Source organism: Microcaecilia unicolor, chromosome 8 (genome assembly GCF_901765095.1).
Source record: "Microcaecilia unicolor chromosome 8, aMicUni1.1, whole genome shotgun sequence".
In the NCBI taxonomy this organism is placed as follows: domain Eukaryota; kingdom Metazoa; phylum Chordata; class Amphibia; order Gymnophiona; family Siphonopidae; genus Microcaecilia; species Microcaecilia unicolor.
Window position 1 is genome coordinate 105,282,567 of NC_044038.1, and position 25,832 is coordinate 105,308,398.

At 48.4% G+C, this 25,832-nt stretch overlaps 1 protein-coding gene across 1 annotated transcript in view; it reads right to left on the reverse strand.

Annotated features, from left to right (window-relative positions):
- Positions 1-25,832, reverse strand: part of GRAMD1A (GRAM domain containing 1A) — an 894,680-nt gene that overhangs the window by 291,736 nt on the left and 577,112 nt on the right. Inside the window, 1 exon segment of the mRNA XM_030213386.1 lies at positions 14,126-14,244. Within this exon segment, the coding sequence (XP_030069246.1) occupies positions 14,126-14,244 (119 nt within the window).

Here is a 25,832-nt window from a genome sequence, read left to right on the forward strand (position 1 = left end):
AATGGAGGGGAGAGAGGAGGATTGCTGGCTATGGATGGAGGAGGGAAGGGCTGAGAGGGACAAGGATGGACATGGGGGCCCAGGGAGAGGACAAATAGCTGGAAATGGAGGTGAGGGGAGAGAGGAGGATTGCTGGCTATGGATGGAGGAGGGAAGGGCAGAGAGGGACAAGAATGGACATGGATGGGAGGGCAGGACCCAGGGAGAGAGGAGAAATTGTTGGAAATGGATATAGAGCAAGAAATGAAGAAGAAAGGAGAAAAATAAAGAAATAAATAGAAAGGAAGCCCTGGAAATGGAGTTAAGAGGACAGATAGCAGCAGAATCAGATACTGGACCAGCATGATCGAAAAAAGAAAGTCACCAGACAACAAAGGTAGAAAAAAATCATTTTATTTTCATTTTAGCGTTTGGAATATGTCCACTTTGAGAATTTACATCTGCTATCTTATTTTGCAATGTATAGCAATTTGTTTCTAAGAATATTGCTGACAATTCCTTTCAGTGTGGCAAGTGGTGAGCGATCATTTTCATGGGGGGGGGGGGGCGTGATCATTTTCACGGGGGTGGGGCGCCAACTGATAGTCTGCAGGGGGGCTCCAGAGACCCTAGGCACGGCCCTGGGTCCACTGAGCAGATATGATGTGAAGGCGTGCCATGGGAGTCACATGAACTGTGGAGGCCATATGGAGTCTCAACATCTGCCAAGCTGTGATCTGGTGAGACGCTGTGGCCAATGAAACCAGGGACAGCAGGTTGTCCGCCCTCGCCTCGGAAAGATAAGCCCAAGCTGTCTAAGAGTCCAGCAAAGCTCCTATGAATTCTAGTCATTGAACTGGAAGGAGATGGGACTTTGGGTAATTTATAACAAACCTGAGTAACTCCAGGAGTTTGAGAGTCATCTGAATGGACTGTAGAGCTCCGGCCTCCGAGGTGTTCCTCACCAGCCAATCATCGAGATAAGGGAACACATGCACTCCCAACCTGCGTAGCGATGCTGCAACAACCGCCAGGCATTTGGTGAACACCCGAGGTGCAGAGGCGAGCCGAAAGGACAGCACACAATACTGAAAGTGCTGTGTTTCCAGACGAAATCGAAGATACTGCCCATGAGCCGGCAATATTGGGATGTGTGTATAAGCATCCTTCAAATCCAGGGAGCATAGCCAGTCATTTTTCTGAATCATGGGAAGAAGGGTGCCCAGGGAAAGCATCCTGAACTTTTCTCGAATCAGATATTTGTTCAGGGTCCTTAGGCCTAGGATACGACGCATTCCCCGTTTTCTTTTGCACAAGGAAGTACACGGAATAGAATCCCAGCCCTTCTTGCCCCGGTGGCACGGGCTCGACCACATTAGCACTGAGAAGAGCAGAGAGTTCCTCTGCCAGTACCTGTCTGTGCTGGAAACTGAAGGACTGAGCTCCTGGTGGGCAATTTGGAGGACTGGAGATCAAATTGAGGGACTATTTGAAGAATCCACCGATCGGAGGTTACAAGCCACCTTGGCGAAAAAATTTTAATCTCCTCCCGACCGGTAGATCATCCAGCACAGACACTTTTTATGCAGCTATGCTCACCTGGAGCCAGTCAAAAGCCCATCCCTTGCTTTTGCTGGGGCGCTGCAGGGGCCTGTCGAGGCGCACGCTGTTGACGTGAACGAGCGCGCTGGGGTTGAGCCTGAGCAGGCTGGCGGGAAGGTGGATTGTATCGACGCTTATTGTAAGCATAGGGAGCATTCCTCCTTCCCCCATAAAAATGTCTACCTGATAAGGTAGATGCTGAAGGCGTCCGGTGGGAGAGTTTGGCAAATGTGGTTTCCCGCTGGTGGAGTTGCTCCATCACCTGTTCAACTTTCCCGCCAAAAATATCCCCCCGGCAAGGAACATCCGCAAGCCGATGCTGGACTCGATTGTCGAAGTGAGAGGCACGCAGCCATGAGAGTCTGCTCACTATAACCTGAGCAGCGGCTCTGGATGCCACATCAAAAGAGTCGTAAGTACCCCTGGACAGGAATTTACGACACGCCTTCAGCTGCCTGACCACCTCCTGAAAAAGCCTGGCTTGCTCCAAAGGGACTTATCGACCAGGTCCGCTAGTTGCTCACATTATACCGCAAGGGAATGCTCGTGCAGAGCTGGTAGGACTGGATGTTGAAGATGAGCATAGCTGACTGGTAGGCCTTCCTCCAAAAGAGTTCAAAGTCCGAGCCTCCCGTCCTGGGGGCGCTGAGGGTAGACATTTACCAGACAAAGGACAAGAAAGACAAACTTACTGGGAGAGAGAGCTTTCTCTCTGGCGAAGGAGAAGGGTCCGAGGGAAGGCCATAAGACTCCTCAAAGAGAAATATCTTGGATCTGCCTCTGCCTCCCACGAGGCCTCTTCTTCGGTATCGGACAGGAGTTCTCTGACTGTAGTCCGAAGCCAAGCCCGGCTCGACGCCGAGGAGCTATGTCCTCAATGGCGATGCCGAGAAGTTGACTCCCTTGCCGGGGGTGATGAAGCTCCCTCCATCGACGTCGATGGAGAGTCAACTCGGGGAACAGCCTTGGCCAATGCCGCAAGCGGCACTGGCGTTGAGGGCCTCACCACAGGCGGGGAACCAGCCGCCGTAACTATCAACGGTTCCAATGGCGCAAGCACCCCCAGTACTGGAAGCAGCCCTTTCAGGATCCCTGGAAGAATGGCTCGGAGGTGCTCGTCAAGAGCTGGGGAGTCGGTACAAGAGTCAAGATCAGAACCTGCCGAGGAGGAGGCGATACCAGGCTGTCCAGAGACCGGCGCATCGACACCTCTTGTATGGTGGGTGAGCGGTCCTCCCAGTGTCGACGCTTCACGGGTGCCGATTCCCTCGATGCCCCAGAGCCCTCGGTACCGTGACTTCTCTGCCTATGCTCAAGGCATGTCACCGGTACCCTTCGATACCGACGAGGACGTGGAACCCACACGCCTCCTCGGGGTCGGGTCCGAAAGGGGTCGGTCCCAATGGTCCTGTACCGCAGGAATCCTTGAGGCAGGTGGTTCACTGCTGGCACCATGTGAAGGCTGTGAACAGCCATTACTCTCGCTCCCAAGGTCGATGCACTCTCCGGTGCCGACATCGACACAGCCGCCGACCTCGGTACAGCTGTCGACGTCGATGCCAAAGTACCGGGCAAAGCTCCAAACAGGCGTTCCTGTTGAGCTTGTCTCAACGCTTGTGTCTGCTTTTTGAGGCTAAGACACAACTTACATGCGTCTGGGCGATGATTGGGCTCAAGACACTGGATACACCATGCATGAGGGTCGGTGCCTGAGACTGCCCAGTTGCACCGAGTGCACTTCTTGAAGCTGCTGGTGAGCCTCAATGTCATCGACGGAAAAAATAGTGGCAGCGAAATCAAAATTCGTGTTTTAAAGAAAACGAAACAGGTCACCAGCACAAACGGAGAAGAAAAAAAACCAGCGAAAGCCGGCTAAAAACGAAGGCTCTTCTTTTGTGGGGCACAGAACCGCCGTAAACAGCCGCTCTTGACCGTGGAAAAAAGAAGACTGAAGCGGGACTCTCGCGCGACTGGCAGGAAGATAGCCATGCATGCGCGGTGTGCGCACCCGCGTGCTCGAAGGCTTTAGCAACCTTTGTTGCTAGGAAGATTTTCCGGACCTGGGGCTGCCGTGGACGCCACCCATATGCGAGAACAAGCAGCCTGCTTGTCCTCGGAGAATAAAGCGAATGCTACATACCTGTAGAAGGTATTCTCCGAGGACAGCAGGCTGATTGTTCTCACTGATGGGTGACGTCCACGGCAGCCCCCTCCAATCGGAATCTTCACTAGCAAAGGCCTTTGCTAGCCCTTGTGCGCCCATGCGCGACTGTCTTCCCGCCCGAACCGGCTCGTGTTCGTCAGTCCCGTATGTAGCAAGACAAAGACAAGGAAAGACACAACTCCAAAGGGGAGGCGGGCGGGTATGTGAGAACAATCAGCCTGCTGTCCTCGGAGAATACCCTCTACAGGTATGTAGCATTCGCTTTCTCCGAGGACAAGCAGGCTGCTTGTTCTCACTGATGGGGTATCCCTAGCCCCCAGGCTCACTCAAAACAACAAACATGGTCAATTGGGCCTCGCAACGGCGAGGACATAACTGAGATTGACCTAACAACTTATCCAACTAACTGAGAGTGTAGCCTGGAACAGAATAAACATGGGCCTAGGGGGGTGGAGTTGGATTCTAAACCCCGAACAGATTCTGAAGCACTGACTGCCCGAACCGACTGTCGCGTCGGGTATCCTGCTGCAGGCAGTAATGAGATGTGAATGTGTGGACAGATGACCACGTCGCAGCCTTGCAAATCTCTTCAATAGTGGCTGACTTCAAGTGGGCCACTGACGCTGCCATGGCTCTAACACTATGAGCCGTGACATGACCCTCAAGAGCCAGCCCAGCCTGGGCGTAAGTGAAGGAAATGCAATCTGCTAGCCAATTTGAAATGGTGCGTTTCCCCACAGTCACTCTCCTCCTGTTGGGATCAAAAGAAAAACAATTGGGCGGACTGTCTGTTGGGCTGTGTCCGCTCCAGATAGAAGGCCAATGCTCTTTTGCAGTCCAATGTATGCAGCTGAAGTTCAGCAGGGCAGGAATGCGGACGGGGAAAGAATGTTGGCAAGACAACTGACTGGTTCAGATGGAACTCCGACACTACCTTCGGCAAGAACTTAGGGTGAGTGCGGAGGACTACTCTATTATGATGAAATCTGGTGTAAGGGGCCTGGGCTACCAGGGCCTGAAGCTCACTGACTCTACGAACTGAAGTAACTGCCACCAAGAAAATGACCTTCCAGGTCAAGTACTTCAGATGGCATGAATTCAGTGGCTCAAAAGGAGGTTTCATCAGCTGGGTGAGAACGACGTTGAGATCCCATGACACTGTAGGAGGTTTGACGGGGGGCTTTGACAAAAGCAAACCTCTCATGAAGCGAACAACTAAAGGCTGTCCTGAGATCGGCTTACGTTCCACACGGTAATGGTATGCACTGATTGCGCTAAGGTGAACCCTTACAGAGTTGGTCTTGAGACCAGACTCAGACAAGTGCAGAAGGTATTCAAGCAGGGTCTGTGTAGGACAGGAGCGAGGATCTAAGGCCTTGTTGTCACACCAGACGGCAAACCTCCTCCATAGAAAGAAGTAACTCCTCTTAGTGGAATCTTTTCTGGAAGCAAGCAAGACACGGGAGACACCCTCCGACAGACCCAAAGAGGCAAAGTCTACGCTCTCAACATCCAGGCCGTGAGAGCCAGAGACTGGAGGTTGGGATGCAGAAGTGTCCCTTCGTCCTGTGTGATGAGGGTCGGAAAACACTCCAATCTCCACGGTTCTTCGGAGGACAACTCCAGAAGAAGAGGGAACCAGATCTGACGTGGCCAAAAAGGAGCAATCAGAGGTATGGGAGGATAAGCATACAGCAGGCCTTCCCCCCAATCCAGGAGGAAGGCATCCGATGCCAGTTGGCCGTGGGCCTGAAGTCTGGAACAGAACTGAGGGACCTTGTGGTTGGCTCGAGATGCAAAGAGATCTACCAAGGGGGTGCCCCACACCTGGAAGATCCGGCGCACTACTCTGGAGTTGAGCGACCACTCGTGAGGTTGCATAATCCTGCTCAACCTGTTGGCCAGACTGTTGTTTACGCCTGCCAGATATGTGGCTTGGAGCAACATGCCGTAACGGCGAGCCCACAGCCACATGCTGACGGCTTCCTGACACATGGGGCGAGATCCGGTGCCCCCCTGCTTGTTGATGTAATACATGGCAACCTGGTTGTCTGTCTGAATTTGGATAATTTGGTGGGACAGCCGATCTCTGAAAGCCTTGAGCGTTCCAGACCGCTCGTAACTCCAGGAGATTGATCTGTAGACCTTGTTCCTGGAGGGACCAGCTTCCCTGGGTGTGAAGCCCATCGACATGAGCTCCCCACCCCAGGAGAGACGCATCCGTAGTCAGCACCTTTTGTGGCTGAGGAATTTGGAAAGGGAGTCCCAGAGTCAAATTGGACCAAATCGTCCACCAGTACAGGAATTTGAGAAAACTCGTGGACAGGTGGATCACGTCCTCTAGATCCCCAGCAGCCTGAAACCACTGGGAAGCTAGGGTCCATTGAGCAGATCGCATGTGAAGATGTGCCATGGGAGTCACATGAACTGTGGAGGCCATGTGGCCAAGCAATCTCAACATCTGCCGAGCTGTGATCTGCTGGGACGCTTGTACCCGGGAGACGAGGGACAGCGGATTGTTGGCCCTTGTCTCCGGAAGATAGGCACGAGCCGTCCGAGAATCCAGCAGAGCTCCTATGAATTAGAGTCTCTGTACTGGGAGAAGATGGGACTTTGGGTAATTTATCACAAACCCCAGTAGCTCCAGGAGTCGAATAGTCATCTGCATGGACTGTAGAGCTCCTGCCTCGGAATTGTTCTTCACCAGCCAATCGTCGAGATAAGGGAACACGTGCACTCCCAAGCCTGCGAAGCGCTGCTGCTACTACAGCCAGGCACTTCGTGAACACTCTGGGCGCAGAGGCGAGCCCAAAGGGTAGCACACAGTACTGGAAGTGACATGTGCCCAGCTGAAATCGCAGATACTGCCTGTGAGCTGGCAATATCGGGATGTGCATGTAGGCGTCCTTCAAGTCCAGAGAGCATAGCCAATCATTTTCCTGAATCATGGGAAGAAGGGTGCCCAGGGAAAGCATCCTGAACTTTTCCTTGACCAGATATTTGTTCAGGGCCCTTAGGTCTAGGATAGGACGCATCCCCCCTATTTTCTTTTCCACAAGGAAGTACCTGGTATAGAATCCCAGCCCTTCTTGCCCGGATGGCACGGGCTCGACCGCATTGGCGCTGAGAAGGGCGGAGAGTTCCTCTGCAAGTACCTGCTTGTGCTGGAAGCTGTAGGACTGAGCTCCCAGTGGGCAATTTGGAGGCTTCGAGGCCAAATTGAGGGTGTACCCTTGTCGGACTATTTGAAGAACCCAACGGTCGGAGGTTATAAGAGGCCACCTTTGGTGAAAATCTTTCAACCTCCCCCCGACCGGCAGATCGTCCGGCACGGACACGTTGATGTCGGCTATGCTCTGCTGGAGCCAGTCAAAAGCTCGTCCCCTGCTTTTGCTGGGGAGCCGTGGGGCCTTGCTGAGGCGCACGCTGCTGACGAGAGCGAGCGCTCTGGGGCTTAGCCTGGGCCTCAGGCTGTCGAGAGGGAGGATTGTACCTACGCTTACCAGAAGAGTAGGGAACAGCCCTCCGTCCCCCATAAAAACGTCTACCTGATGAGGTAGATGCTGAAGGCTGCTGGCGGGAGAATTTGTCGAAAGCGTTATCCTGCTGGTGGAGCTGTTCTACCACCTGTTCGACCTTTTCTCCAAAAATGTTCTCCGCTCGGCAAGGGGAGTCCGCAATCCGCTGCTGGATCCTATTCTCCAGGTCGGAGGCACGCAGCCATGAGAGTCTGCGCATCACCACACCTTGAGCAGCGACCCTGGACGCAACATCAAAGGTATCATATACCCCTCTGGCCAGGAATTTTCTGCACGCCTTCAGCTGCCTAACCACCTCCTGAAACTGCTTGGCTTGCTCCGAAGGGAGCTTGTCCACCAAGCCCGCCAACTGTCGCACATTGTTCCGCATATGGATGCTTGTGTAGAGCTGGTAGGACTGAATCTTGGCCATGAGCATAGAGGAATGATAGGCCTTCCTCCCAAAGGAGTCTAAGGTTCTGGAGTCTCTGCCCGGGGGCGCCGAAGCATGCTCTCTAGAACTCTTAGCCTTCTTTAGGACCAGATCCACCACACCAGAGTCATGAGGCAACTGAGTGCACATCAGCTCTGGGTCCCCATGGATCCGATACTGGGATTCGATCTTCTTGGGAATGTGGGGATTAGTTAATGGCTTGGTCCAGTTCACCAGCAATGTCTTTTTTTAGGACATGATGCATGGGTACTGTGGACGCTTCCTTAGGTGGAGAAGGATAGTCCAAGAGCTCAAACATCTCAGTCCTGGGCTCATCCTCTACGACCACCGGGAAGGGGATGGCCGTAGACATCTCCCGGACAAAGGTCGCGAAAGACAGACTCTTGGGAGGAGAAAGCTGCCTTTCAGGGGAGGGAGTGGGGTCAGAAGGAAGCCATCAGACTCCTCGTCTGATGTCCTCCTCCTCCTCCCACGAGGCCTCACCATCGGTATCAGACACAAGTTCACGGACCTGTGTCTGAAGCCGTGCCCGATTCGACTCCGTGGGAACACGGCCACGGTAGGAGCGTCGAGAGGTGGACTCCCTCGCCAGCACCGGCTAAGCTCCCTCCACCAATGTCATCGGGGAGTCTGCCTGGGAGGCAACCGTAGCCGGTACCGCAAGCGGTACCGATACCAGAGACCTCAACTCGGGCAAAGGGCCAGCCGTTGCCTCACCTGATGGTACCGGTGGCGCAAGCACCCCCGGTACCGGAGAAGGGCGGAACAGCTCTCCCAGAATCTCTGGAAGAACGGCCCGGAGACTCTCATGCAGAGCGGCTGTGGATAAAGACTGAGAAGCCGATGCAGGCGTCGAGGTCAGAGTCTGTTCCGGGCGTGGAGGCGGTTCCGGGCTGTCCAAGGGGGAGCGCATCGACACCTCCTGAATGGAGGGTGAGCGGTCCTCCTGGTGCCAATGCCTACTGGATGCCGACTCCCTCGGCGACCCACAGCTCTCGGTACCGAGACGGGAAGGAGACCGGTGTCGATGCTTCTTCGACTTCTTCAAGCAAAGCATGTCACCTGAGCTTCCCGGTACCGACGAGGAGGACGTAGAATCCAACCGTCGCTTCCTCGGAGCCGAGGCCGAAGAAGGTCGATCTCGGGGGGGCTGTACCGCAGGAGCCCTCAGGGCAGGAGGAAACCCACCCGAAGGCTCACCGCCACCAGCAGGGGAATGGACAGCCCTCACCTGCACTCCAGACAAAGCACCACCGTCCGACGACATCGGCAATAGCGGAGGTCCCGGTACCACCGACGTCGATGCAGCCTTTCGATGTCTCGGTACCGACGATGCAGGAGGTAGAAGCCTCGATGCAGTCGATGCCGATGCAGAGGTCGAAGACTTCGATGCTGTCGACGTCGATGCACTCGACGAGTCCCGTGCTGTTGTCGTCGAAGAGCCCGAGAATAACGCGTTCCACTGGGCCAATCTCGCTACCTGAGTCCTCTTTTTCAAAAGAGCACAAAGACTGCAGGCCTGCGGGCGGTGCCCAGTCCCCAGACACTGAAGACACGAAGCGTGCCTATCAGTGAGCGAGATTACCCGGGCGCACTGGGTGCACTTCTTGAAGCCGCTGGAAGACTTTGATGACATGGGCGGAAAAATCACGCCGGCGAAATCAAAATTCGCGATGATGACGAAAGGCATCAAAAAGAAGGGAGAAAAAACCCGTACCGAGGCCAAATAGGCCAGTCCCGAAAGCGAAAGGAAACTTACGCGGGGGAAAAGCTGGAAACACGGGAAAGGGGTAAAGACCGGATCGGTCTCTTTTTAAAAAAAATTTTTTAAAAGCGAAAATCTCGAAGACGCGCGAGGTCAACTTGAGGGGCACGAAACGGCGGCAAAACACGACCGTCCCGAGCGCGGACAAAAGAAGACTGACGAACACGAGCCGGTTCGGGCAGGAAGACGGTCGCGCACGCACGGTGCGCATGGGCGCACGAGGGCTAGCAAAGGCCTTTGCTAGTGAAGATTCCGATTGGAGGGGGCTGCCATGGACGTCACCCATCAGTGAGAACAAGCAGCCTGCTTGTCCTTGGAGAATATCTATCTAGAAGACTTGTCAGATACTAGCAAAAATGATCTCCATTGAGCTGGATGGACCATTGGTCTGACCCAGTATGGCTATTCCTATGTTCTTATGTATTGTATCTTACGGCTATGAACCCATGGATGGAAAAACCTGTGGTCAAGGCAGTTGACACTGAAACCATCCAGTGCTTTCAGCAGCCATCTTGGAAACCATTTACCTGAAAGAAACACTACTCTTCTTTTTTTTATTTCTCCATGAATTCTTTAAACCTCACTAGTTTTTAGCTTTTTAGTAGGCTTGGGACATATCAGGGTCTGCTAGATGCTTCCAAAACCCCTTTTAATTACAGCTTCCACTACTTTGTAGGCTTTTTGAAGTGCATCAAACTAACTAAACTGAAATGCATCAGGAACCATTTATCTCTCTGGAAAGGTGAGATGACTGGTTTTTAAATGACATGAGATTTGTGTTTGTATGACAAATGAATTTTCTAAAATTATCACTTGAAAGAAGATGTCAGTAATGGAAATAGCAGATTCTGAAGTGCACAACATGGGGCGGGGGCAGAAAGGCAACAGTTTCTCTGAACCCTGGAAAGAACTTTCAATTTCTGTTTCAAGTACTGGGTTTAAAATCTCTTTGGTTGCCCTTTTGATTGAATTAAGAAATTTTATTGGATTTTCCAAAGGGTTAATAGTACATACACAAAGTATATTAATGAAATGTCTGATTATTTTTAATGTAATATGCGAGTTAAGCTAAATTCTATGGGGTCAATATTCAGTGTATGGCAGTCAGCATCTTTTAAAATGTCAGCTGCCGCAGGTTTTTTAAATATCCATAGTAGTGTTGGGTTGTATCTGGATATCAGTGCTGAACATCCAAGTATAGTGTGACTGCCAGCACTTACCCAAATAACTATCCAGATAAAGGTACACTGGCCTTTTTACTGTCATGACTTTAGCAAAATAATTACATCGTTAGCAGACTGAATACCTCTTATCTTTCCCACCGTACCTTCAGAGTACATTCTCATGGCTCTTCCTCCACCCTCATCCCGCTCTCTGTTGGAGTTCCTCAGGGATCTGTCCTTGGACCCCTTCTTTTTTCAATCTACACCTCTTCCCTGGGCTCCCTGATCTCATCTCATGGTTTCCAATATCATCTTTATGCTGGTGACACCCAGCTTTATCTCTCCACACCTGACATCACTGCGGAAACCCAGGCCAAAGTATCGGCCTCCTTATCCGACATTGCTGCCTGGATGTCCAACCGCCACCTGAAACTGAACATGGCCAAGACCGAGCTTATTGTCTTCCCACCCAAACCCACTTCTCCTCTCCCTCCACTCTCTATCTCAGTTGATAACACCCTCATCGTCCCCATCTCATCTGCCCGCAACCTCGGAGTCATCTTCGACTCCTCCCTCTCCTTCTCTGCGCATATCCAGCAGATAGCCAAGACCTGGCGCTTCTTCCTCTACAACATCAGTAAAATTCGCCCTTTCCTCTCTGAGCACACCACCCGAACACTCATCTACTCTCTCATTACCTTTCGCCTTGACTACTGCAACCTACTCCTCACTGGCCTCCCACTTTGCCATCTATCCCCCCTTCAGTCCGTTCAGAACTCTGCTGCACGTCTTATCTTCCGCCTGGACCGATATACTCACACCACCCCTCTCCTCAAATCACTTCACTGGCTTCCGATCAGGTACTGCAATACAGTTCAAGCTTCTCCTACTAACCTACAAATGTACTCGATCTGCAGCCCCTCCCTACCTCTCTACCCTCATCTCCCCTTATGTTCCTACCCGTAATCTCCGCCCTCCTTTCAGTACCCTTCTCCACCACCGCCAACTCCAGGCTTCGCCCTTTCTGCCTCGCCTCACCCCATGCTTGGAATAAACTCCCTGAGCCCATACGCCAGGCCCCCTCCCTGCTCATCTTCAAATCCTTGCTCAAAGCCCTCCTCTTCAATGTCGCCTTTGGCACCTATTCAAAAATTCTAGACTGCCAACTTGACATTTCATCCTTTAGACTGTAAGCTCCTTTGAGCAGGGACTGTCCTTTTTGTTTAAACTGTACAGCGCTGCGTAACCCTAGTAGCGCTCTAGAAATGTTAAGTAGTAGTAGTAGTACTGCCCAAGCCACTCAAATAGTGCAGAAGCAGTCTAACCTGATTTTCAGCAGCGCTAGCCAGGTATGTCACTGAAAATCTGAGTATGATGCAGAAAGCAGGACTTATTTGATAGGAGCCACTTCTACTTGGATAAGTCCTGTTGAATATTGGAACTTAAGTGAATAAGTGCTAGGCACAATTCTATAAACAGTCCGGCCAATATTCAGCTAGAGGCAGACAGCATTATTTATCTGGCGCCAGCACTAAATCCAGAAATTCAATGCTGGGCTCTTTGCGGGCTTTGGAATTGAAATTCTGTTTTTTTGTTTTGTTTTTAAGCTGGCTAGCACACGAATGGTTAATATTCAGACTTAACTGGCTATGGGTTCGTGCATAAAAATAGAACAGTTATTTATGTGGTCCTATTTATGCGCTAAACCTTGCAGGATAGGTCTGAATTATCAGGACCTAACCAGACTCCGCCACCAGGACACCCCCAACACAGCCGGCTTGTTCGGTGCTAACCAGTCATTTTGAGCAAGGATGACTGGTTAAGTGTCACTAAAAATGATCGGATAGCCATGAACAAGCAAATTAACTGGTTGGTGGATGTTTCCGGCTGGTTAACTTGCTTTGAATATCAGCCGAGTGCGCCTAAATCACTTACCCCCTCATTCTATAAACTTGCATGCCTAAACTGAAGCTTAGCAAGAAAAGTTGTGCGCCCAAGTTATAGAATAATGCTAGTAATGCGTGTAACTTAATCAGATGCTAATTGGCTATAATTGGTGTTAATTGGCACTAATAGACACTAATTAGGAGTTATGCACGTAACTTCCTTTAGTTGGTATTCTACAACAATTTCTATAGCGTGGAACTGCAAGGGGGTGGCACAGATCTGGGAGAGGCATGGGCGGATCAGGCACATGCCTGGCACTTACATGTAAATCTTTTAGAATACCAGTGGTTATGCACCTATGGGGCATGAATTTGCACCAGCCATTTGGCTAGTGCAAGTGCTCGAGCCTGAAGTTAGGCACATAACTGCAGATTTATGCTAGTATTTTATAAAGGCAATTAGAGAAGTCACGCTTAGCACGCAGCATCCTGGCACCTAACTTTAAGCACCCTATAGAGAATTATCCCCTTAGTGCACATACATGTGGGCAAACCAATGTGGCTTTGTGCTAATATTCTATAATGGCTTAAGTGTGCCCTAAAACCATTATAGAGTTGGCACTGAGCAAGCTTTGTGACACCAAAAATGAGATGCCAATTTATAGGACTGCCATCAATATCTTTGATTGGTGAAATAAGATAAGTATCCCAAAATTAACTGAACATGAGCTTTCAGTCTTGCACAAAATCCTACTCTCCTATCGCCATAAGCCAGTCTTCCTCCCAAGTCAGCCCTTTCCCCATAGGCCCTGCTGGGCCTACCTTTTAAAAGCCCTGGTAGTATAGTGGCCTCTCTGGGGCAGGAGCATCCTGAGTTCCTCCTGTCCCTGCTGGCTGCATTGCAAAAATGGCAGCCACAACTTCAAGTAATCATGTTCATGCCATTCCCAATTCCAAAATGGCAGCCGTGATCTCTCGCGAGGCTGCCAAGGGAAGTTGCATTTGCCATTTTCACAATGCAGCCAGTGGGGTCAAGAACAACTTGAAGTGCTCTTTCCTTAAAGAGGCCACCAGACCATCAGGTAGGCCCAGGCTGGGGGGGGGGGGGGGGGGGGGGGGAGAAGGTTGGCTGGGGGGGATGGGCTTGTGGCGGCAGCAGTCGGAATGGGGCTACAGTTTCTGATCCAGCTTAAACCAAATGGCAAATTTTGGCCGCAGATTCGCTTTCGGCCGGAACCAAAACCACTGGTTTTGGTTGGCCTCTAGTCTAAGAAATGCATAGAGGAGCCTTAGTTGTGGGAGAGTGAGGATTAAAGCCTGGGAAGGACAAAGGAAATTTGTAATACTGGGCAAGTGAAAGGCTAAGTCTGGATGGGCCCAGATGATCTTCAGTGGAGAGCAGCAAGTAGTTAATCTGCAACAGAGGAATGAAGGGTAGCTGGGATAGACAGATCTCTGCTGTGGGACTGTGCTTGGAAAAGCTGGCGATGAGCACAGAGAATTCCCAGTCATGAGGTAGTTAGGGTGAAGCTGGAGGTTGGAAAGTGGGGAGGACTTTGAAGTCCTGCAGCAGGAAGGGACCCTCTCATCTTACCTGCGTCTCCACCACAGATGCGGTCTTGGGCCCTAGAGGGTTGTTGATGGGGATGGTGTAGGAAATGACCCGGCTCTGCTTGGTGCTGCTCTCCCGACTCCAGGGTTTCAGGACTAGGTCTAGAGGAATGGGACAGAGAAATCATCAGTGGTAAATGAGAAAACAACTAACCCCATGTGACAAGTGAAAGCTGCCATCTGATTGGCTCTTGAATTCACGCTGTAATATATCAACAGAGTAGATGACAGCAGATAAAGACCACATGGTCCATCTAGTCTGCCCAATAAGGCAGCCAGAGCCACACCTGCCACTCTATGCAGGTTACACTCTGTTATGATCACATACTGGCATAACAAATAAGGAAGTCACACAATCATGGATGAGTGGTTTTATAATTCTGGATCATCATATTCATTATTAATACTCGATTAAACCAGCAATCCAACAATGTTGCAAACTGACATTTTACTCACTATCAACAACTTTTAGGTGAATGCGACAAGGGAGTAAAATATTGTCAGTTTGCATATGATGTAATGGTCATTGTAATGAGAAAGCAAGAGAAGAAGTGAGGAAAACTCCTCAGCAAATTCAAAAGAAACATAAAGGAGAAGGTTCCAGTATATTACCTAGGTAACAGGCACCTATGTTATCTAGAACATTATCTGCCTTTAAGAAAGAAGCAATCAGTCTAGAGAAGCAAAAAGAAAGGAGAGACGAACCAGTTCCCTTACAGTCACACTAGTTTATCTTTCCCCAATACTAAGAGGATATAGGTATGTTTCACCCGTACACTCTAAGGTGATAGTGACTGGGGATGATGAGAGGGAACCTGAACACATGGAGGTGGAAATTAGTGAAAGTTACCAGGAACCCTAAGGAGAAGAAGAAATGGAGGTGCTGAAGGATTGGCAGAATAGTCTATAAAATATAGAAATCAAGAAGAGCTTTTTTAAGTTAATTTGCAAATAGAAATTTGCATATGGATGCAGAATCTCCCAGTGTAGAGGAGAAGCTTTCCAGTTGAGACTAAGAGCATAGCGAACTGTATATAAGACATTATTACTAAGTGACATAATTTAGAGTTGGAATATTAGAAAAATACTAACTGATATCTGGTTTGTTCAGTTCACCTTAACCTTACAATGTAGTTAAAAGAAGGACTTTTACTGCCTGCACCTCACTTAGGGTTTGCAGGTTGGGAATAGTTCTAGTTCTCAGTGCTCCCAAGGATATGCTAAACCAGAGGATCTATCCCTATGGAAGGAAATATCACTACAAGATGTATGTACCAGGATAGACAGGCAAGCTGGTGCTAGAAAATGTACTACATAATATATAAATTCACCAGGGTCACACCAGTGGCAGTGCTGGGATTTGGACTGAGATCCATAGAGGTAAAAAACTTGGTCCCAAAATAAAAGACTGCGCACATACTGTTAGAGAGAGCAAACCTCTTCATACAGACATTAGAAAAAGTGATGTGCTGTACGTCTAGGAGTAAACGTTTATGATGAATTGCCATTATCCTCACAGATTTCATTAGTGTGGAGATCTTGCTTCCATTAACTTAGAGTCCTCCCTACTGCTTTCTTTCTTTGAGAAGGAAAATCTGTTCTTGGTAACTAGATTATTGCATATTTTTTGTATCAAAGTTTGCCCGCCATCAGTGCAAAAAATGCTGCATCTATTACAAAACATGTCCATAAAGCTCTTTATGGATCAGAAGAAATTTGATCACATTACTCCCTTTCTTTGGAGGGCAGATTAGGATCCTCTGTTTAGTATATAAATGTTTTTGCAAGTGTTTCCCATAATATTCAGCTATGGACCTCAAGGACCTCAAGGACTCTCAGATTGTCCCAGGAGGGCCTTGTGTGTCCTTCCTCTTCTGATATCAGTGAGGTTGATGATCAATGGGCAGCAACAGACCCTTTGCCTTTTGGGTCCTTAACTTACAGAACAAACTCTCCCTGGACAAGAGGAAGGAATCAAATTAGCTACACATTTGGCAGAAGTTGAAAGCATTGCTTTTTAACTATATGGGGATAGGGTAACATTAAAATAATTTTGCAAGAGGAGGTCACGTGATGAGCCGAGGGAGGAAGTCGCAGCTTTCATCTCTCCAGGGTTCCCCCTCCACTTTCGCGCCATTAATGGCTAATAGTAACAGCGAAACTGCCCCAGAATCGGTGTGCCAGCCCGGGGAACTCTATGGATACCTTCGTGACCCAAGAAACGAGAGTGACGCCAGCAAGAACGGCAAAAAAGGCATAGACAAACTGCGTGGCTCGGGCGATTCCAAGATGGCGTCGAGCGTGGCGTCGGACCCACCTCCGCAGTTCCACCCGATGCAGCTACAACAAATTACAGAAGAGGTTAAGGCTGCACTTGAACCGCAACTTACTAAAATTTCTGAGCGACTCGAGGGAGTTGAAATGCTGCTGGGGGAAACAACGCGTCGCACGGGAGAGCTGGAGGTGCGGGTGTCTGAATTGGAAGACACGGCTCTGGGCAGAACTGGCTTAATCACGGAGCTCCAAAACCAGCTAAAACAACAGGCGCAGCACCTGGATGACTTGGAGAACAGATCGCGGAGGTCTAATCTGCGCCTGATAGGTATCCCAGAGTCAGTGCAGGACCGCCAACTGCCTACACAATTGGAGCGCTAGTTAAAACAGGAGTTTGCCCTATCTGATAGTGCTGGCCCCCTCTGCTTGGAAAGAGCTCATAGACTGGGACGCGGGGCCACTGGTAACAGGCCTCGGAGCTGTGATCATAAAGGTCCACAATTTTCTCCATAAGGAAGAAATACTGAGAGAAGCGCGGGCGAAATGGGACACTCTAACATTCGATGGAGTGGGAGTTAAAATCTTTCAGGATTACTCTGTTGCCCTACAAGCGCGCAGGAAGGCTTATGGGCCACTGTGTCGACATTTGGCTGAGAAAAAACAGAGGTTCATGCTGCTTTACCCGGCCCAGTTGAAAGTCTTAATGGAAGGTGGATGGAAAACATTCCAGTCTCCTGAAGAAGCAAGGAAAATGTTGCAGGATACTCCAGTATCAAGCCCTGGACAGCCGGACTGAGGTGTACCTTGTTAGCCTGGAAGTGGCATTAGAATTGGAGTAATCACTGGCCAGGCCCTGCCTGATAACACACTAGTAATTAGAAGTTGAGTTCTTTTGGGGTTATGAGACATATTTTGTGGAGGGCGGAATGCACACTGATTAATGTAAATACGGTTTGATTGACTGTGTATGTATGGGGTAAGAGTGCATAGACGTGGAGGGGGGGGCCCTTATCACTTTGTGACCTTTACTCTCCATGCAGCAGATGCTGCGTCAGGAGACTGTGTGGTTAAGGGGGGGGGGGGGAGAAAGGGGGGAAGGGGTGAGGGGGTCAAGTGGGAGGTAATAGTGTGGGGAAGTATAGGAATGGGAGGAGAATCTATGGGAGATCGATTAATGTAGAGAGGGAGACTCAGAGGATAAACATATGGGCGAAAATGCTCCGGGGAGAGGCTGGGCCCCCGGAGCTACAGAAGGAACAAATGAGGTGGATGTGGAAACTTGTGACAACAAAAGAGGATGGGAAAATCAACTCTTAAAATATTGTCTTGGAATGTGGCGGGGATAACGTCGCCAATCAGGCGCTATAAGATCTTGTCCCAGTTGAGGGCGCATGGAGCTACCATTGCTTGTCTTCAAGAGACGAAGCTCTCGGATAGTGAACACGCGAATTTGTGCCAGAGATGGGTGGGTGAATGTCATTATTCTTCTTCTGGGAACCGTAGGAATGGGGTGGCCGTTCTCATAAAAAAGGGTGTGTCCTGCCAGATCAAGCTTATGTATAAGGACTCCGATGGGCGAGTGGTGCTGCTTTATGTAAATTATCAGGGAATAAAATTTTATCTATGCACAGTATATGGGCCTAATATTTTCTCTCCCTCCTTTTTTCAGCAGTTGGTGGCATTGGGTTCGCAACACACAGACGCCCTGTGGGTGAGGGCGGGAGATTTCAATCAAGTGATGGACCCTGCATTGGACACATCTTTACCCCGAGCGGTGGCAGCGGTTAGGGGAGGGAGAGGCCTGCCAGCTTTGTGTAACTCTCTGCAGTTAGTTGACCCCTGGAGATTGTTGCACCCTGCGACGCGGGACTATACTCACCAGTCCAGGGTCCATCAATCGTGGTCTCGCATTGATTATATATTATTGGCACGCTCCTGGTTTTTCAGGACACACAAGGTATTCATTGGTCCCACGGAGATTTCTGACCATTCTCTGATTGGGATAGAATTGACCATTGGCACGGGAAGGCCTGTGGCGAGTTCCTGGTGATTCCCTTCCCATTTGTATCAAGACCGACAATTTATAGGGCACCTTAGAACCCGATGGCAGTTCTATGTAGAGACTAATGAGCCCTCTTGCATGTCGTCAACCTTGTTTTCGGAAGCCTCCAAGGCGGTACTCCGCGGTGAGGTTATCGCATTCATGAGTGCATGAGCCAAACTGCTGGCGGCAGGCATCATGCGGTTAGAGTTAGCCTATAAGACTGCAAACAGGCAACACATAATTAACCCATCTAGAGAACACCAGGAGAACATGGCAACGGCCTTGGCGGCGTTAAATTCTATGATACACGAAAAATATAAGGGATTATTGCTTGCCATGCAATTAAACTTTCAGAGATTTGGCAATAAGGCGGGAAGATTGCTGGCGCAGGTAGCGAGAGCAAAGACCTCGCGGAATTATATTTCTCATATTACTTCGGATACTGGATCCTGCATATCGCAACCGGCAGAGATAGCAAAGACCTTCAAAGACTATTTCCAGAGAATTTATTCCCATAGCGGAGAACCCCAGTCCTCCTTTATAGACGATTATTTAGAAGATGCAGGTATGCCACGCTTAGAGCAAAGAGTAAAAGAACAGTTGTCATTACCTATTAGAGCGCAGGAGCTTCAGAGGGCCATAAAATCCCTTCCGCTTCGGGCAGCCCCTGGTCCGGATGGGTTCTCGGGCGAGTATTATAAAATATTGGGTTCGGAGGTGGTGGGCCCCCTTGTCTCATACTATGACGCAGTAGTGGACCGTGGTTTCTTCTCCCCGGGAGAAAACGAGGCCTTAATCACCCTCATTCCGAAGCCTGGCAAGCCTCAGGACCAAGTAGAATCTTACAGACCAATCTCATTGCTCAATGTTGATATTAAGCTTTTGGCAAGAGTATTGGCTGAGAGATTGGCACAACATTTGCCGTCCTTAATTGGTGAGTACCAAGTAGGCTTTGTTCGGGGGCGCCAGGCGACAGTTAATGTGCGAAAAGTCCTCTTATCCATGGCACACAGTCACAACACTAAAGAACAGTTATTATTGTTGAGTTTGGACGCTGACTCGACCTGAAAAATCGGTGCAGCATCTGTTGGTGGCTTTAGATGAATTCAGTTTTCTCACAGGCTTCTCCCTCAATTTTCAAAAATCTGTTGCCCTCCCACTACAAGCTGAGATTCAGGCAGGGTGGGCGGCCAGTTCCCTTTCCAGTGAGAACAATCCCAAATTAAGTATTTGGGGGTTTATATCCCCAGAGACCTGTCAGAGTTATATACTGTGAAGATGAGGCTTCTGCTCCCCCTCTCCAACAGGCCTCACTGGCCTGTGGCCTCTGAACAGGACTTCAAACAGTCTCCTCCCAGCATCCTGAGCAACCCAACCTCAAGCTCCTGGGCCCCTTTCTCACTCAGGGTGAGCTGGTTCTCAGTATGCAAATTGTATGCAGATTAGCATGTTATCCTTTCACGCTCAGGGTGACCTGGTTCTCCAGAGGCAAAATTAAACAGGTCTTACCAACAGCATATTCAGGCAATTCTTTATTCCAGCCCCTGGGCACAGTTCTTCTAGCTTAAATACTTTATACATTTACATATCTTCACACTGAGCCTCCCCACACAGATTCCTGGGCTCAGAATTAACCTCAATACTTTGGGGACTTCTAACCCCAGGCTTTGCAGCCTGCTTCTCAGTACTGGGACACACAGCCCTACTTCTTTGAACACCCAGTCCTTCCTTCCTTTAGACTCACAGTCCTTTCTTTGAACACACAGTTCCCCTAAGTACTGAGGCTACACAGTCCAACACTAATGCTTTAGGGACTTCTTACCCCGGCCTGTTTTCCTTCCTTGAGCACACAGTCCACCACAAGTCCATAGGGTTTAGCCAATTCTTTCCAGGGGGGATCCTCTTTCTTCAGCTACCAGCTCTCTTCTCTTCCTTTCACCCTCAGGTGGGAGATAAAGTGGTTAATAGCTAAACAGGAACCAGCCCATAACCGCCTGCACCTGTAGCTATCCCAGGACTCTCCCCGGTCCTAGCGATCTCCACCTATTCTCCTAGCGCTCTTTAGTGGCCTACCCCGGACATCCTGTACATTTTTAGGGGAACAGCGCCATCTAGTGGCCTGCCCCGGCTAGGACAGCCTCTTATTTATCACAATACACAAAACATTGTGCCTTTAAAACTGCAGACTACGAAACTTTTGCAGAGATGGCAGGCGCTCCCGATCACCCTATTGGGCCGCATAGCTCTTTATAACATGGTCCTGTTTCCTAAATGGACCTATGTGTTGCAGACGCTTCCCCTATTACTGCGACCTAATGAGGGAAAGTGGCTGCGAAAAAAATTAAACTACTTTATATGGCAGGGGAAGAGGGCTCGCTTGCCACTCACCAAAGTAATGATGCACCGAGTGAAGGGGGGGCTGGGGCTTTTGGACCTCAGGGCTTTTTTCCATGGCCAGCAGTATGAGACACTTATCTGATTGGTTTTGCAACACCCACTATTTCTCTTGCACCATAGCAGAAACCAAGCTTTTGGGAAAAACTCACTTTTCATACTGGCTACATGCGCCCTCAATCGACATGACACAACTGGGGCCACTCAAATGTGTATTGGGCCCACTGCGAACTACCTGGAGGTGGCTCGGTCAGTTAAAGCTGTTGGATTCCTCTGTTTCGGTGCTTTTGCCGCTCCAGGGAAACCTGGCATTCCCGGCGGGGAGCTCATCGCCCCATTTCCGGAGGTGGGCCGCAGCGGGAATTAAATATTTGTTTCATGTGGTTACTGAACAAGGGGATTTGAAATCATTTGAAGTTTTGAAAGAGGAGTATGGTTTGAGTGGGAATGATTGGTTTGCATATGTACAGTTGAAGCATTATGTAAGGTCACTGCCCTCGGCATCTCTAAATGCTGACTCATGGGAAAGACTCAATGAACTATTGGGGATAGATGCGCAGTTAAGAGTGCCGTTAACTTATTTCCATCACCATCTGCGAGAGGCACTTGAACCACTGGATCATTGAGCAGTGACCCAGGCCTGGAATATGGAGCTACAGCTGAACCTTCAGCCGGAACATATAGGCACATGCCTCAAATCGCTGTATGTAACTACGGACAACGCTGCCTGGTGGGAATTGCAGTATAAATTTTTGCTTCGCTTACACATCTCACCTCACAGAGCTTATAGAGCAACTCTCCGGAAGTCGGACTCTTGCCCAAAGTGCGGAGGCGCCAATGCACATCTGGGACACATGTCTTGGAGTTGTCCTCGAGTCAAAATGTTCTGGATTGAATTAAACAGACATGTGTCTCAGCTCTGGAACACGACGTGGAAATCCTCTCCGAGACAGCTGTTTGACTTATTTGGAATACAAAGCCCGGCTCCAACAGGATTTAAAAGTTTTTTGAAACGTGCAATGGTGATGGCAAAGCGAGTCATTTTGCAATTGTGGTTGGCGGCGGATCGTCCGACCATATCCCACTGGAGATCAGCTATGATCCAAGCCTGTGCGCTTGAGAAGACAGGAATCCCGGACTTGGCCTCTAAAAGAGGCGAACAGTTCTGTATTATTTGGGCTCCTTTTTGGGACTCTCTCACTCCTGTAGCATGTAGCAAGATATTGAATTGTTAATATAGATAAGATACAGGTTGATAAGGAACGGGTAGGGGGAAGGCATGGGAGGGGTTGGGAGAGGGGGAGGGTAGGGGAGGGGGAGTTTAGTTGGGGCAAACTTTAAAACACGCAACCCAGGCGATGTCTTGCTTATATGTCGCATTGTTTCATTCTGATTGTAAATTGACTCAGTTTGGATTGCAATAAACATGATTAATAATAAAAAAATAATAATTTTGCAATGTTTTATCTATTTTGTGTTGTTGTCTTGTAATCAAACAACCAAATGGTATGAAATCAAATGAAAGTCAGCACAGAAAGCCCCTGATAATGCCTCTTCCTGGCTGCTGAGTAAATGAATAGAATTGCATCTATTTCTTTCTTTGGAACTTTGCTGGCTGGCAAGAGGTAGCAGTTACACTTGCCCATTATCATAGCGAGAGCAGTTCCCCGGTGTCTGGAAGAGAAAAGGACTTGCTCAAGGTCAAAAAGAGTCTCTGCTTTGAACTTTTAAACTCTCAATCCAGAGCAGTATCACCTAGATGGTTCCTCCTCTCTACAATAAACAGGAGAGCCCAGAGACCTCTATATTTGAACATATAGCACATTATAATGATAAATTTATTAAAAGGCACCTATGCATGAAGGGCAAAAATAATCTATTTGCAGTCTATTTTATAAAGGCACATAGCCCAATATAGAAAGCCCAATATCTGCCACTGGACAAATATAGGCGTTGGCAACAGCTACCCATCATTATTCAGCAGCAACATACAGATAGTGCCACTGAATATCCTTTGAAACCACCTTAGCACTATCAAGATAGGGTGAGGGCAGTATAGGGCAGAGGAAGAAATCTGGAGAGCAGGGACATTTAATCCTAAAATTATGACATCACTAGGGTACCTTAAATCCAGAAAGTTATCTGGGTAAAGTTATGAAATCACTACTTAGATTTATTTATTTTATTTATTTGTAGCATTTGTATCCCACATTTTCCCACCAATTTGCAGGCTCAATGTGGCTTACATTTGCCCTAATGGCGGTTGCCATTTCCGGGTAACAGAATTACAAATGGTATTGCGATAAGGTGCATATATACATGGTAACATAATTGGAACATACATGGAACATAACATCTATGGGACAGATCATGGTATATATATATACCGTGTGCATACATACATGGTAAAGAAGAATACATTATGGTATTGCATGAAGGTTCCTGAGTAATAATAAATTGGATTGTACATACATTATAGAGAGATCCTCCCCTCCAAAGGGACACCACCCTGTAGAGGTGGAGGGGCTTGTGTGTTTCAATGACTTAGAGGGCTATGCTGAAGGGTTACCCATATCAGACAGGCCTCTGAGGAGAAACCAGACAAAGAGTGTCCCACACTGGGAGAGTGGTAAGATGGTGACCTGAAGTTCGTATGCCCAACAGCCCAGCTGCCCTCTGAAGTTTCGTCTTTACGTAAATTTCCTCTGCAATTGCAGTTATCTTAACTGAGAGGAAGGGGACAACCGGCGGTCAGCCGCCGATGGCCAGCGTTTTATCCCCTGAGCAGCAAGTGTGGGAATCACACTCGTCCTTCCCTACACCCCTTCCCGTGCACTCCTTTCCATGGATAAATCCTTCTTATCTGTTCCCTTCTCCACTACTGCAAACTCCAGACATTGCGCCTTCTGTCTCGCTGCACCCTATGCCTGGAATAAACTTCCTGAGCCCCTACGTCTTGCCCCATCCTTGGTCACCTTTAAATCTAGACTGAAAGCCCACCTATTTAACATTGCTTTTGACTCGTAACCACTTGTAACCACTCGCCTCCACTTACCCTCCTCTCTTCCTTCCCGTACACATTAATTGATTTGATTTGCTTACTTTATTTTTTGTCTATTAGATTGTAAGCTCTTTGAGCAGGGACTGTCTCTCTTCTATGTTTGTGCAGCGCTGCGTACGCCTTGTAGCGCTATAGAAATGCTAAATAGTAGTAGACTGCTGCGCAACGAACTGCCCACAGATGAAAGGGTTGGCGAGTCCTTTGATTAGCGCCGGCGAAGGAGCGTCGACGCTCTCGGACCTGGAAAAAACAACTCCATGGCTCCCGAATTATTCAACCACCATGTCCAAAGGAGTGGAGGCGTGAGTTAGAGGTATATGCTAAAACGGAGGACGTTTACAGCAGAACCCGAATCGGCGGAACCACTCCTAAACACCTATGAGAAATCAACTTGGAGTTTTTGGCTCCCGTGGAGGTTACATTGAATACCATCTGGAGGGCGCTTTGGGACCTAACGGTGGCAGTAAATAATTTTGTTTCAGATATAATTTTATTAGAGAGTTACATGGACAATTCAACTGAACCCTTTGAGAGTAAAAAATTGATATAACAAATGATTCTACATGAGCAAGAAGTGGTTATGATAATAGACCAGAAATTTTGAATAATAAAATGAATATTATTATAGATGATTAATATCGAGATTATTCTTTTTCCCAGAGTTCCGGGTATGACTCCTAAAGTTTTCCTCAGAAATATTTCCTCAAATTATTACTTTAAAAGGAGTGAAGCCTGTGAAAACTGGGATTACTTTAATCAGTGGGATTTGAATTAGAGACTTGTATAAGTATTGTTAAATAACTTCTGGTTTTTAAAAGAGAAAGAATGTAATCAGATGTATTATTTCTAACTAATATTAGACAATAAGTATGTTTTTCAATGAAATGATTTGACTATACACCATATTGGCCTTGAAGAAGCCAACCAGATAATCAATGTGGAATAATGAATTAGACAAGTAATATCGGGGGATAATTTTTTATTTATTTTATTTATTTTTTTATTTATTGCATTTGTATCCCACATTTTCCCACCTATTTGCGGGTTCAGTGTTGCTTACAATACATTGTGAATGATGGAAATACAATTTGTTACAACTCGGTTATGGATTACATTGTGAGGAGTTATGCGAAGACAAACTCAGAGTATCGTGGAGGGAAAAGAACAATGGAACAATGGAAAGAGACAACTGGAAACTGATAGGGCAACAAAACAATAGTAGGAGATCATTTGGTATAACATTTTTCTGTAAGTAAAGCTATAAATGTGGTAATATTAAAGGGGGATGAAAATTCCAAGAGAGTGTATTGATGCACTACTGACAGTGTGTGTGGACTTCATGTGTTTTGATCCTTTTAATAAATTTTATCAAAGAGATGAGTCTTCAATAATTTGCGGAAGTTGGTCAGTTCGTAGATCGTTTTCAGGTTGCGTGGTAGTGTATTCCAGAATTGCGTGCTCATATAAGAGAAGGTTGATGCGTGCAGCGCTTTGTATTTTATGCCTTTGCAATTAGGGAAGTGGAGGTTGAGGAAAGTTCGGGATGATCTTTTAGCGTTTCTGGGTGGTAGGTCTGTTAAGTCAGACATGTAGGCTGGGGCTTCACCGTGAATGATTTTGTGGACTAATGTGCATACTTTAAAAGTAATGCGTTCCTTGAGTGGGAGCCAGTGTAGCTTCTCTCGTAAGGGTTTTGCACTTTCGTATTTTGGTTTTCCGAAGATGAGTCTGGCTGCTGTGTTCTGGGCTGTTTGAAGTTTCCTCAGTATTTGCTCTTTACAACCTGCGTATAGTGAGTTACAGTAATCCAGATGGCTGAGTACGAGGGATTGCACTAGGCTGCGGAAGACGGATCTTGGGAAGAATGGTCTTATTCTTTTCAGTTTCCACATGCAGTAGAACATCTTTTTGGTTGTG